Raw genomic sequence first — 13,867 nt, forward strand, 5'->3', positions numbered from 1 at the left:
TGTATTTATTTTCCATATTTTTTATTGTTTTTTTGATTTTTTAGCTATTATTTTTGATTTTTTTCCTATTTTTTTGAGTGCTGACGGGCCCAACGTGCCTCCACCGTGCCGGCCGGGCCCGTCGTGCCTTCCCGTGCCGGCCGGGCCCGTCGTGCCTTCCCGTGCCGACCTGGCCCGTCGTGCCTCCACCGTGCCGATCGGGCCCGTCGTGCCAAACGGGCCTATCGTGCCTCCACCGTGCCGAACGGGCCCATCGTGCCGAACGGGCCCATCGTGCCGGCCGGGCCCATCGTGCCGACCGTGCCGTGGGCCGGCCCGGCACGGCACGGTGACAGTTGGGCCGTGCCGTGGGCCGACGGCTCGGCACGCGGGCCGGCACGGCACGGCCCGTAACAGTAAATGGGCCAATCGGGCCGTGCCGATTTCGGGCCGTGCCGAGATGGGCCCGTGCCGGGCCGGCCCGATTGGCCCATTTGGCCATCTTTAGCTCCGCGCACATCGCTAGCTGCATTGCTGCGAACTATGCCGTTGCAAAGCGCAGGACGACAACGCAGAGATAGATCATCGCGCAATCACCTCCATTCGGCTGCATGCCCCCTCCTCTCTCCCGACGGCCCGGGCACCCGCGCGTTCGCGGTCGCGGCTGAGGGCGCCTCCTGCCGCCGCACCGTAGACCCACCTGCTCCGCTTGGTTTCGTGCTGTTGCTACACACCACAACTCAACCGGCGGAGCACACTGCACACAGGGTTGGCCGGCTTGGTAGCCGGTAGGATCTGTCGCGCGGCTCCCCAAGTCATGATGCGCGCACGCGTGGGAACGAGCAACGGAAAGGCCGGAAACGATCGACACGACTAGTGCTGAATACAAGGCTCGGGTGCATCAGCCCCGTCAAGCATGTTGGAGTTTCCCACAAATCTCGGCTCTATGCAGCATTTACTGCGCCCAAGCGCCAAAATGCTCATGGTCAATTGAAATTCAAACCCAACACCTAAGTCATATGATGATATGATTACTCCGAATAAGGATTATATAGTCTCAGTAACTGGGGTTGTCGGTATCCTGGCCGTTCGAAGTTGTGTCGAGATGTGAGCAAGATGTCAAAAGAAAATAAATACACATAATAACTTGTACTAATACGCGAAACCCACCTTACATATATTGGTCGGGTACAGAATAAAGGGGCATGCCCTCTCTCTACTCTCGCTCATTTTTCACACAATCTCTCTCCTCCCTCTCACCTCCTTCGTCAGTCTCTTTGTCCTCTCCATGGTGCTGAGCTCGCCTCCGGTGAGCTGGTACGAAGCCATGCAAGAGGAGGCACGCTGGGGCTTAGGTACACTATGCGCAGCAATGAAAGTCGGGAGGTTGCCCTCGGCCATGCGCGGCGGCGGAGACTAGGAGGTCGCTCCTGACCATGCGACAGCAGAGCAGCTCAGTGGACGGACGGCGATGGCGTTGTGCCTCGCTGGTGCAAGCTACCGGATCCACTCGTCCCCTCGCGATATGCCTCACCGGATACATGCGAGATAGCCTCAAGATGGTCGGATCCGTACCGTTCCCTCACTGGATCCGTGCGGGACAACCTCACGAGGGACAGATCCACTCCTCACGTCACCACATCTGCACCTTCCCTCATCGGATCCGTGTGGGATGGCATCATGAGGGATGGATCCGCTGCCTCCTTGCTAGATCCATGCGAGACAAGAGATCCACTGAGAGATCCTCCACCATAACGACTTCCCCCACGGCAAGCTCCTCCACCACGGTGATCTGCTCCACCATAGCGACCAGATTTATGGCGGCTAGTTCCACTTCGACTAGATCCATGGCGGTGCCCTGCAGCACGGCAAGCTGCTCCACCATGGCTACCTCTGCTTGCTAGGAGGGACCCAGAAGCCACGAAAGAGGGGGAACAAAAGTAAAACTTTGGTTCTTTCTTTTGCGCTGCTAGCTTCTCCTTGCTTGGGCCTAGTAAGCTCCAGCCCTCAAGGCGAGGTCCCTTGCTAGATTAGAGACGGGTAGTGATGGTAGAAATGGCGGTGTGAAGCGATACATCAGATCCAAAGAGCCTAGGATGAGGTGGATCGTCGAGTTCCACCGTAGCTTCCTTCCAGCCATAGATTTAGGTTAGGTGTACCTTATTCCTAATAGTAACTAGGAGGTACAAGCCCCCGATATTCACTAATTTAATAAGTTTTTATATTTTTTTATAAGTATTATAGAGGGATACCTAGGTGAAACTGGTACATAGGTGGTACCTAACCTATTTCTTTAAATATCAATAGGTGATATATATCATTTCTTCAAATTTCAATAATGCAAGACATATTAGTATTATGTATTCGAAGTCTTCATACGCCATGTATCGTGTACATGTGAACCAAGACTTCATGCATCATATACCACAACAATTTAAATTTTAAAACTCATGTGACAAAAAAAGATCAATAATGGGTTATGTATTAATGAAAATAATGAGACTTTTATTTTTCTAACAATATAAATTGTGTTTGTTCCACTTTTGAGAATTTAAGTTCAGATAATTTTGTTATATGCACAATCTTGTTTATTATGGTCATGATCAATATATGTTTGGCTCATTTTAAGTTTAAGTTTGGACATGTTTAATGACACGATTCTGTATTCGAACGTAAGCTTAAACATGTTTAATGGCACGATTTTGTACCCGAATACAAGCTTAGACATGTTCAATGACACGATTCTGTACCTCAATAATAGCTCTCTCCGATAGCAAATGATTCAAAATTCAAAAGATTATATAATCTACATGATAAAATACATCGGGTATGACATTATATCATAGGGTGGATAGTACTCGTGGAGCAAAAATGTCAATAAAGATATGAGTAGTAGGATCTGTCATGGTTGTGGTTCAAAATAGTATAAAAGTAGACTGCCTAGTATCTTAATCCGGTTAGACACGTGGAAGCACCTAGTCTAAATCTTCCATCTCTTTGTTTCATGTGTTGAGACGTGGTTTGATGTGTTGAGATGTGGTTGTGATTCAAAATTAAAAAATATATTGAATGTGTTAACAAGAATCTCCCTACTCTGCTGATCTTCATCTACCCTCTCACCGGTTCATCTCCTTCCTATCATATCGTATCTGCCATGATATAGTTAAAAAAACAATATAATCGAAATACAAAAAGCAGATTCAGCTGAAACTAATCTCAATACGATTTGGACGGATAGGATACTAGGCACACGAGTTGCCGAACGTAATTGATTTTTCGCAACTCCAAAGAAAAATTCCAGAGCTCTCTTTCTTGACGACACTGTCGAATAGGAAAATACATCACGCAGTAGAGTGACAGCGAGAAGTCCGGAAGTACGAGAAGGCAAGTCAAGTCAAGCAAAACATACCACCTCCTGCATCAGCATAACAATCAGACAGCGTATGCCACGCTATGCTGATGTAGGGAGGACGAGTAGGGTGTGCTTAACACAAGTGGTACGTAACAACAACCTGTCCCTTATCATTTTCTTCTCAGCTGAGCTGAACCTGACGCCTTCATCGGACTGAGAATTCAGGTCCAGTAATGCAAAAGACCGACGACGACTTGCAGTTGCAGACTTGTGCAGGACAGAGACCACTCGCCCGTGATCGGCCGGCAAGAATACTGTGAAACTAAAGGTACAGGCGATATTAACCGTCAGGAACCCGAGAACCTTGTGCTCCTGGTTCCAAACCGGTGATCCATATACTCCGATAAAGTCCGACGCCGTAGCTTTCCACGGCGTAGGCAATGCGTATCTGCATCGATCACTCTGTACTATTATACATGAGACGGTGACACCAGCGAGGAGAAATCGATGGATTCGGCGAAAGGGATTGGAATCCACGGACGTACTATTGTACATGAGCTGTTGCTTTACTTCGTGGGTTTGTGAGGTCCATGAAACACCGGGGCAAAAATGCCAAACACACCGTGCCCGCGACGATGGCCAAGATCAAAGACGAGTTTAGAATGACAATTTGAGGAGCGAAATATCTAGTTTATATTAAGTTGATGTAGCTTTATATTTTCTTTATATAAAGTAGCTGCTCTTTTTTTATTATTTAGTTTGTACCTATTGATCTGGATATCTTCTCTTTATTTTAGGATCTGTTTGTTTCAGCTTCGAATTGTAAAAGCTGAAAGTCACAATTTGCTAGTTGGATTGTGGGAATCTGAGAAGCTGATTTTTCTCAGTTTTTAATAAATTGTGAAAGTCCATTTTACTAAACTGTCTATCAAAATTTTTTAGAATCTACCATTTAAAAGCTTTTCATAATACAGTCTTTTACAATCTAGCTTTTCACAACCCAACTTTTATAAACTGCTTTTCAAAATCTCCAGCTGAAACAAACAGGTCCTTAATATAATAGATATATCTCCTGGCTATTTGTTTAAAAAAAGGAATCCGAACGCCTGGACTCATGGGTTTGTGGTCAACTGGTAAAGTTATTACTGTTTTTTGTACGGGAACGGGCAAAATTACTATCCTTCGTTGAATTATGTATTGGCCAGAAACAGATGCGGCGATAACACTCATGAAAACAACTGAAACTTCAATGTCTCGAGAGAAATGTTTGGCCGCTGATTCCAAGATCGATTGGCACTTCGGTATGATGAGTAGGAATATCAAATCAAGCTCATGTCGCCAGATGATAACGTTAAAAAGGATTACATGTACGGTAAATTCGCAACAATATACTCCAGTTGGGTTGCAGAACGATCCAAAATCGTCTCTTACGTACGCAAGACGGATGGTACTATGAGATCGAATTGTTTTCAGTTTTCTTTCAGCTATTCTACTTTCACGACAGCACTGGATTGGTACGGTGAGATGCGTAGGACCATTTCCAAATATATATATAATTTTAGTATAGCGATTTACGGCCCACACGGATACACCTCAACAACCCAACAGAAGTTTGATTTCATTTATATCTCTAGATTCAGCAGCTTTGGAATGCGACTCATGTTCAGGCTTTCGTAACTATTCAGCGATTTGCACATGGTGTATAAAACAAAGTTTTTATGTGACCCGTACGGTTTTTTTTTTTTGTGAAAAGGGGACAAGAGGTCTGCCCTTCATTAAAGAAGGAATAAGAGGTGATCCCACCGGCGATCTCCGCGGCACCGTCGTCATCATTGGAGACGAAATCTAGGGTGAATCATCTTGGGCTAGCAATAATAGGCACAGTCCTTGCAATCGGAGGCTCAGAGCAGCCCAATAGTCATTCGGCCCTGTTTGGGTACTCTCACTGCGGTATTTACGCTCACTCCTCCTCCCCGGCTTCGTGCCCCTCTATCTGGATCCACAAGAGTTCCTTGCGTCTCGAGCTGGGGCTCCTAGCCTCTAGAGAGGACGTCCGATGATTCAATGCAGGTGCGAGGAAGGTGAGGCCTCTAGATCTCACCTTGCCACTAGTTGCCTCCTTTGCTCAAGTGGTGAAGGAGGGACACATGGCTCGACGGCAGGACCAAGATCAAGAGAGATCTTGGAGGAAGGGAAGGCAAGAGGAGGTCTGGATGGACAAAGATGATCTCTTGGCGAGAGATTTCACAGATAGCGTGATCTTCGACACAAGCTTCAATAGAGCTTTGGTTTCCAAAATGAGCAAGGGAGCTCGTGAAGCCACTCGAGGATGACCTCCACTCTCGAGGCTAGGGTGGCCAAGGGGTGGATCTGGTGATCCAAGACCTTAGGTCGACCATTAAGGCTGAGGATCTGGTTCTGACCACAGATCTGAGATGGGTTTTGCGGACACGAGGGGGAAATAGGAGGGTCATCAGGAACAAAGGCATGCAGACTAGGAGTAGGAATGGCAACAACAATAGGTTCAGAATCGTCAGTGCTTCAAAGGTAAACAACCAAAACCGCTTAAGGCCATTGAGAAGATTAGATGCTTTAGATGCCAATATGCATATATTAATTTTTCAGTTTTGTGTAACAATATGCATATATTAATAGTTCAGTTTTGTGTACTCAAAAACAAAGAAGTTATAATTTTCATTGACCTTTATAGTCTTTAGAAACCCTTTCAATCTATCTTCTATGAAAAATACAAATATGCATCGTCAATTAATCCTCTTAATTGATTTCTATTTAAGGTTGATTTATAATTGTTTATGGATATTCTACATCTAAATTTCTAATCGTTGTTGTGATAATTAAGCTGGTCACGACATGTATTACAGTTAAAATATTAAGCCCTGTTGCAACGCACGAACACGATACTATTAAAAAATAAATAATTTTTCAAAATTCTTACTAAAATAATATATTAAGAAGCACTATGTATCCTAAAGTCGTCGTATCAAGCAAACAACACACACGCAAGGCAAACATATTCTGATTTTTGTTGGACTGTCTACACCTGACACACGATTTTGATAGTTGATCAAAACGTATATAAATTGAACTAATACATGTATACGATTTAGTTACAAGTTTATAGCATAAATATTTTTCTCTTCTACTAACCTATGTTTATCTCTTTTTCTAATTTTATGCGTTTTGTAAGTAAATGATACTAACCTCATAAAAAAGATAAATAGACTATTTTTAATCAAAGATTATCGTGACAAAAATATTGTAGTGAGCCTAGCCATGCTATTAGTGTGAGACTCCTTGATAGTTTATGGCATTCCAAAGTAATTTAGTTTATGGCAATTGATTCACAAACATATTAACATCTGCATGACTACATATAGGAATATTTGGGATTTCTTTAACTACCAATCACATATGTGTTCTACACACGTGAAGTCAATAATATTGTGACGAAGATTAAAAATTTTCACAGAAAAAAAATAATTAAAAAAAAGCTAAGGATGTACCTCTACATATGGAAGAAAATAATGACATATTAATACTTTTTAATGTTGATAGCGTATATTAATTGTAGATTTCTAAATTGATTGAAAGTTTTTATACAAACGAGAGGAAGAAGAGATACTAACTTTAACTGTGCACTATTTAATCGTGTAAAATGCATTATGAAGATCGTACGATCTTTTACAACTCATTTTTGTTATAAGAGTATAGATAAAGATAAAGTCAGATCTAATTATATTATGGCACAACCGTTCAGTGTTTTGGCACAAGCAAATGTGTATAAACCAACGCGTTCATGTGACCCGTGTGACAATATAATTGAGATTTGAGATGCTTGGCCTTGACCTAGCTTGCAGGCAACCGCCCACGCAGCGTATGTGTGATCTGTCGCTGTCTTGCAAATTCGTATTTCTCCCTGTACACCAAAACCAAGATTTATTCCTTTTTCTTCTTCTTCTCAGATGAATTTTCACATCTCGATCCGTTATCTGAACAATTTTACTCAAGTACGAGGGATGAGACCAACACACGGCTAGGCATACAGCCCAACATTAACAGAGCGTTATCCAAAGCTGATGCAAGTGACAAGGGTACGAATATGCACAATAATTTGGGCCGAAACTACAATGCAATATGCACAATAATTTGGGCATAAACTACAATGCACCCATCTGTCCTATCGAAAGGCTCGAAGCCTCGGATTAAGCCGCAGATTATCTAGTATTTCTTGCAAGTGTTCAGCTGGGTCTTGGAGCCATTCCCCTTCCCTGCATCTAGCTGCAGATCGTGGCCAGAATACATTCTTTGATAGGATAAGATGAATTATACATTATTTGTTAGAATAAGATGAATTCGTTGACATCAACGAACCAAAGCGAGAAAAAAAACAGAGAGGAAGCAACACTGCAGCAGCCTCCTTTTCTTGTTCCCTGCACGAAGCTAGGGCCTCACTGGCCAGCACAAACAAACCAGTGATGCAACCAAAGGAAAAGAAATCTTATTCTGATTGATTCTCCATGTTGTCAGTACTAAGAACAAAGGGTTCAGGAATCAGTGGTGACGTCCTGATTAGATTAGAGGTTGATCTAGTCAGGCCGCCGTGCTGAGGTAGTGGAAGAGGGGTAGATGCTGCACCGACGACGCAGATGATTCTGATTCAACTACGAAAACAGGACGTGGATTCGACTTGGGGTACCATCATCCAGCACGGATGACGGAAGGCAACATGGTTGTCTCTGTCTTCTGGATGGAATCAAATGTCACGACTAATTGATACGTCCTGCTGAGTTTTGCAGTTAGCAATAAGCTCCTAGAAGGTTAGGTTGATTTTCTTTTTAAGGAAATTCTTGTGTTAGTTAACCAGTAGCTATTTTCTCTTATCCTAAATATAAGTTAATTAGGACATCCACATAAATTTTAATGTGACATTTTAAATAGTAATATCTATGTAAATATATTATTTTAAATAGAAAGCGATACATACTATGAAAGTATTTTTAATGATGAGTTTAGAAACATTAATCTTACGGTGACGGTCTATATGTTTTTTTAGAAATAATTGTCAAAACTAAAAAAATTGACTTAGGACAATCCTAGATGGATTTATAACTTATTTTTAGAATTAGAGGTAGTAGTTGGATAATATGATTAACTTGCCTTGCGGTCAGTTGCCATGGTTCAGGTAGCACTCTCTCGCTAAAACACAAGGAGTACGCTAACGAAAATGTCATGTCAATTGCGAAAAGTTGACGACCAGAACAAGCTAATGTTAATCACTTTTACTCATTCTCTTTTCTTTTATTAGGATCGCCTTTTATACTTGTTTTCATGTATGGGCAGTCTAGGCGCACGTTACTCGTAGCCGATTGGGGCTCCAAAGTCTAGGCGTTGACTTTACGGGCGTGGCTGTATATAGTTGACCAAAAAACATAGCACAAATATTTGGATTTATTCTCTTAGCTGAAATACCATCCGAAGAAAGGTAGAATATACAAAATTATTCATTTTCATAAACTTTAAAATTATTCTGTTACGATAACCTTTAAATTCTATCCATTCTTTGTACGCAACAATAAGAAAATGGAGAGAAATGTCCATCATTTTCCGGGAAAACAGGGGTACCTCACTTTGGCAATTAATATGGAATCCGCGATTAACATGTGTGCCAAGATTCGGATCAAACGTGGAAAGATGAAAGATCCAGCGAAATCCACCACAAACCGTGTAATGACTAATGAATCACCCGGCACTACTGTAGCCTCCGCACTGATGTGCTGGCCTTGCATAGATTCATGCCTTTTTCCTCCTTTTCGTACCTCGTGTACGTTTTGCTCACAAGTTCTTGGAATTTCCTCACTTCACAGGGCCGTAGAAAGTAGAAACTAGTGTTCAAAAAGTGAAAAAAAAGGAATCACTGCATTATTTGTCAAAGTTCAAGCAATAATACTACTCCCCCTCATAGAAAATAAGCGACAACTTAGAATTCTTGCAATCAAATTATCTCAGTTTTGACATATGATTTGTTTGCAGGTAATTTAATCGATCTTATAAAAAATGGTTCAATTAATTGTGTTCTTGGAGACAAAATATTATCTGCCAATTCTTGAACTATTCCCTCTGGTCATAAATATCATTTTGGATAAAATACAATTTCTAATGCATAGCTTTGATCATTATTTCTATTATAATATATTTATAGAATTTGTGATATTATGAAAGATTTTTCAAGTTCAAGATAAATGTACACATATGATTTTAAGATTTTCAAACTAAATATTTTAAAAGATATTATTAGTCAAAGTTTTGAAAGTTTGATCATATATATATTTTTTTAAAACATATATTTATAACCAAGGAGTACTAATCAGTTGACCTAATATGGCAAATACTAGTATATACTCCAAGAGAGCCTTAAATGGTGGCTGGTTAATGAATGCACCATGCCCATGCAGAGAATAATCAAAAGCACTGTGCAATATGCCTCTGTGGTAGAAGATACCTGACCTCATGAAGATACCTCGAATCTGCAATCCCATTGGCAAAAGCTGGTAGCGGGGTGGCATTATTGAATCCAAAATATTTTTAAATCAATTTCTTCCCCTTTTGGACAATATCCGGAAAAGTTTCAAATTTCCTTTACCCCTATGCTCGGAACTCATAATCAAATCAACCACTGCTACCGATAAAGGCTGCCGCGAAGAATAATATATTTCGCCACGCCAACCGCTTCTGCTAGACTCTCAATACACTGACAGCGTGGTCCCACAGAATTCGGTCCCATATGTCATTGAAGAGATTGGGTGTTTCTCTGGGGTAAATGGTGTAACATCTCGCACCTACCGCGGAGATGAAATAACCGAGTTAAATATACGCGGAACTCGAAAAGAGAGATCGTGCTACGGTATTCGCACACTTATACGTATATTGTACGTATTGCTGCGCCAACTTGTTTCCCTGGGTCGTCGCCATTATAAAGCCGCCCTCCTCTTGCCGATCTCTTCGTCTCACACAACACCTCTCCTTCCTCAGTTCCTCCTTCCCAACCCGTGTGCTTCACTGTGCCACCGCAGCCGCCGGCCATGGCCTGCCTCACCGACCTCCTCAACCTCAACCTCTCCGACACCACCGAGAAGATCATCGCCGAGTACATATGGTACGGCGCGTTGTCCTGTTCTGCGCGTTACGCTTTTTTCTCTCTCGTCACTCAGGATCGATCTTTGCTGGGTGCTGGTCGCCTTTTCATGGCGTTTCGGCGTGCAAAAACGGGTTCTTGGCGACTGTCGCGTGGAAAGGAGGGATCTTTCGGGGGTTTCGGGAGACGCGCTTCTCATAGATTGTGCAGATTTGTAGCCTTTTTTTTTTTTTGCTCGTCTGTTTTCTCATGAATATTTGACTTCGGTTTCGGATATGCTTCACGAGAGAGATGGAGAGATGCAGTTCTAGTACTCTTTTGCTTGTCTTGTTGGGGAGGATCTCTGAATTTGGCAGCCTCTGCTTGCCCCCTGGTCCCTCACCGCATATATGGTGTTTCTGAGTTGTCACTGACCACGGTCAGATGATCTGTTCTTTCCCTAATCGGATGTTTCACCAGTCGAATTCCTATTATCCCCGTATTACAGTCAAAGATACAGACTTCTGTTCATAAGCACGTCTTAGATTACCCTGCTCCGAGGACATGGTAAAAAGTTGGTTAGTTTGTTTGTGATTTGATCCTATCTTAATGTGTGGATTTTTTCTGTTACAGGATCGGTGGATCTGGCATGGATCTAAGGAGCAAGGCCAGGGTAAGATAAAGATTCCCAGTACTAGGACCCCATGGTCCTGTTTGTCATGACTCAGCACTTATCACTTATCTGTGAAGTCATCCACTGAGCTGTTCTTTGGCTTATATATCAGAGCTCACTACTCTACTGGTGAGTAATTCCTTTTGTTACTAAGCCATATCGATCTGGTTGGTGCAGACCCTCTCCGGCCCGGTGACCGATCCCAGCAAGCTGCCCAAGTGGAACTACGACGGCTCCAGCACCGGCCAGGCCCCCGGCGAGGACAGTGAGGTCATCCTGTAGTAAGTGACATAGCCGGCCAAGCTTTCTAACATCATGCTTTTATTTTTACCAGCAAACATGGAATCATTCTTTTTCTTGTGCACGTGACTTCCTGCAGCCCGCAGGCTATCTTCAAGGACCCATTCAGGAAGGGCAACAACATCCTTGTGAGTGTCCACTTTTATCATCCAAGTGATCTGAACCATATGTTTCTGTGTTTATTACTGCTGCAGTTCACTGAGCCAACTCAGATCAGTGCATGAGTGCATCTCTGTGAAAAAATTGATGTCTTCTTTTCAAGTCAACTATTGGATGTGAAGTAAAAAAAATCAACTTTAATCTGGCTCATATAGGTTGAATTATTTTGATGCAGTACTATAGATACTACCGTTCCTGATGCAGTCTTGCAACTCTGAATCTTTGTCTAGTTATGCAAATTATATAAATGGAGACTCGGTGTGGTGAGCCTAGATATTTCTGCTCATTAGGTGTGATTATCCGGTGTACCTAACCATAGTTGAGGAATCCAAGTGGTCATTTTCGCCACCTTCTAATAATAGAGACTACTTTTAGGCGTTCCCTAAATTCGTTTGACCTGCAGGTCATGTGCGATTGCTACACCCCAGCTGGCGAGCCGATTCCCACCAACAAGAGGCACAACGCTGCCAAGATCTTCAGCAACCCTGAGGTTGCTGCTGAGGAGCCCTGGTATGCAAATCTCCACCAAATACGATCATGACACCGAACCGATCTTCGCAGGGTTGACCGTATTGTTCTTGCAATTGGCAGGTATGGTATTGAGCAGGAGTACACCCTCCTGCAGAAGGACACCAACTGGCCCCTTGGGTGGCCTCTTGGTGGCTTCCCTGGTCCTCAGGTACATCAACTTCTTTGGTTTGCTTCCTTAAGACTTGCTTCATTGATTCGGTCCTACATCTGTTGAAGTGTCACCCCACTGATGTCCATTTCTTGTGTTCAGGGTCCTTACTACTGCAGTATTGGCGCGGACAAGTCATTTGGGCGTGACATAGTTGACTCCCACTACAAGGCTTGCCTGTATGCCGGCATCAACATCAGCGGCATCAATGGAGAAGTCATGCCAGGACAGGTAAAATATAGCCCTTTACAAGTGCCCCCTTTTTACACTGAAATTACCATCTTTCTGACCACGGTAACATTGTGTTTGGTTTTCAGTGGGAGTTCCAAGTCGGCCCGACCGTCGGCATTTCTGCCGGTGACCAGGTGTGGGTTGCCCGCTACATTCTTGAGGTATGGAATTGCAATCAGGATTCTAGATTTCTAGATTATCTCACATGGCATGATGCTAATTAGTTCCCTTTTTTCACCCTGTCAACAGAGGATCACCGAGATCGCCGGCGTCGTCGTGACATTCGACCCCAAGCCCATCCCGGGTGACTGGAACGGTGCTGGTGCTCACTCAAACTACAGGTAAAATGCTGGAACAAACTGCTATGCTATCCTTGCGTTCACTTCACTAGGCTAATTTGCTGATCGCTGTCGCGTTGCATTTATCCAGCACCAAGTCCATGAGGAACGACGGTGGCTACGAGGTGATCAAGGCCGCGATCGAGAAGCTGAAGCTGCGGCACAAAGAGCACATCGCAGCCTACGGCGAGGGCAACGAGCGCCGGCTCACCGGCAAGCACGAGACCGCCGACATCAACACCTTCAGTTGGGTACGCGCCGTGCACGTGCTCTTCTTCCTTGATGAGCCCGAACTTTGGTCCTGGTTCTTGTATCCTAACTTGTGCTGTGCAGGGCGTGGCAAACCGTGGAGCGTCCGTGCGCGTTGGCCGGGAGACGGAGCAGAACCGCAAGGGCTACTTCGAGGACCGCCGGCCGGCGTCCAACATGGACCCCTACGTCGTCACCTCCATGATCGCCGAGACTACCATCGTCTGGAAGCCCTGAAGAGCGTTCCGGTCCTGTCCCTCCTCCAGCTCGCCGTATCATGTCAGTTGGTCCGGCGGTGCTGGCGATTGCATTCCTGCTAGGCTTTGGCGAAAATTTCGTCTTGGATTCATGCAAGCGTCTCCTTTCCGTTCCGTTATATGCTGCTGCTGCTGCTACGTCTACTACAATTTAGTTCGGTCTGGGTCTGGTCTTTTCACCTTGAGTGATGATGGTGGCGAGTGGTGTGCCAAAACATTTGTTGCTTTGCCTCCGTTTGATTGGGTGGTCTTGTGTAATCCGATAATAAAATGGCCGTAACACGCCGGTGGTACCTCAAGTTGTTGCATCACAGGTGCTCGTCTTTTACGTGCGCTGCGTTAGTGGTGTGGTTTTTTAATCGCGGAGTGCTTGCTCCGCTTCCAATGGCCGTGGCTTTTCGCGTCGCTGATGCGAGAATCGTCTGTGCGGCCAGTGGGTGGCAGCATAATCGTCACCCAGCTGCTGGAAAACGCGTTCAAAGTTGATGGATTTTCTGGTGACGAACTCACTCGATTGG

General features: G+C 44.1%; 1 protein-coding gene across 1 annotated transcript; it reads left to right on the forward strand.

The window, feature by feature from the left end:
- Positions 1–10,340: 10,340 nt before the first annotated feature.
- LOC133921296 (glutamine synthetase cytosolic isozyme 1-1-like) lies at positions 10,341–13,648 on the forward strand. Its single transcript, XM_062366109.1, has 11 exons — positions 10,341–10,505; positions 11,097–11,136; positions 11,314–11,417; positions 11,516–11,564; positions 11,999–12,105; positions 12,187–12,274; positions 12,377–12,505; positions 12,592–12,666; positions 12,755–12,846; positions 12,935–13,094; positions 13,177–13,648. The coding sequence occupies exons 1-11, from the start codon at positions 10,432–10,434 to the stop codon at positions 13,327–13,329; spliced, it is 1,071 nt and encodes a 356-aa protein (XP_062222093.1). The 5' UTR covers positions 10,341–10,431; the 3' UTR covers positions 13,330–13,648.
- The last annotated feature ends 219 nt before the right edge of the window (positions 13,649–13,867 follow it).

The sequence above is a fragment of the Phragmites australis genome, chromosome 6 (assembly GCF_958298935.1).
Source record: "Phragmites australis chromosome 6, lpPhrAust1.1, whole genome shotgun sequence".
In the NCBI taxonomy this organism is placed as follows: domain Eukaryota; kingdom Viridiplantae; phylum Streptophyta; class Magnoliopsida; order Poales; family Poaceae; genus Phragmites; species Phragmites australis.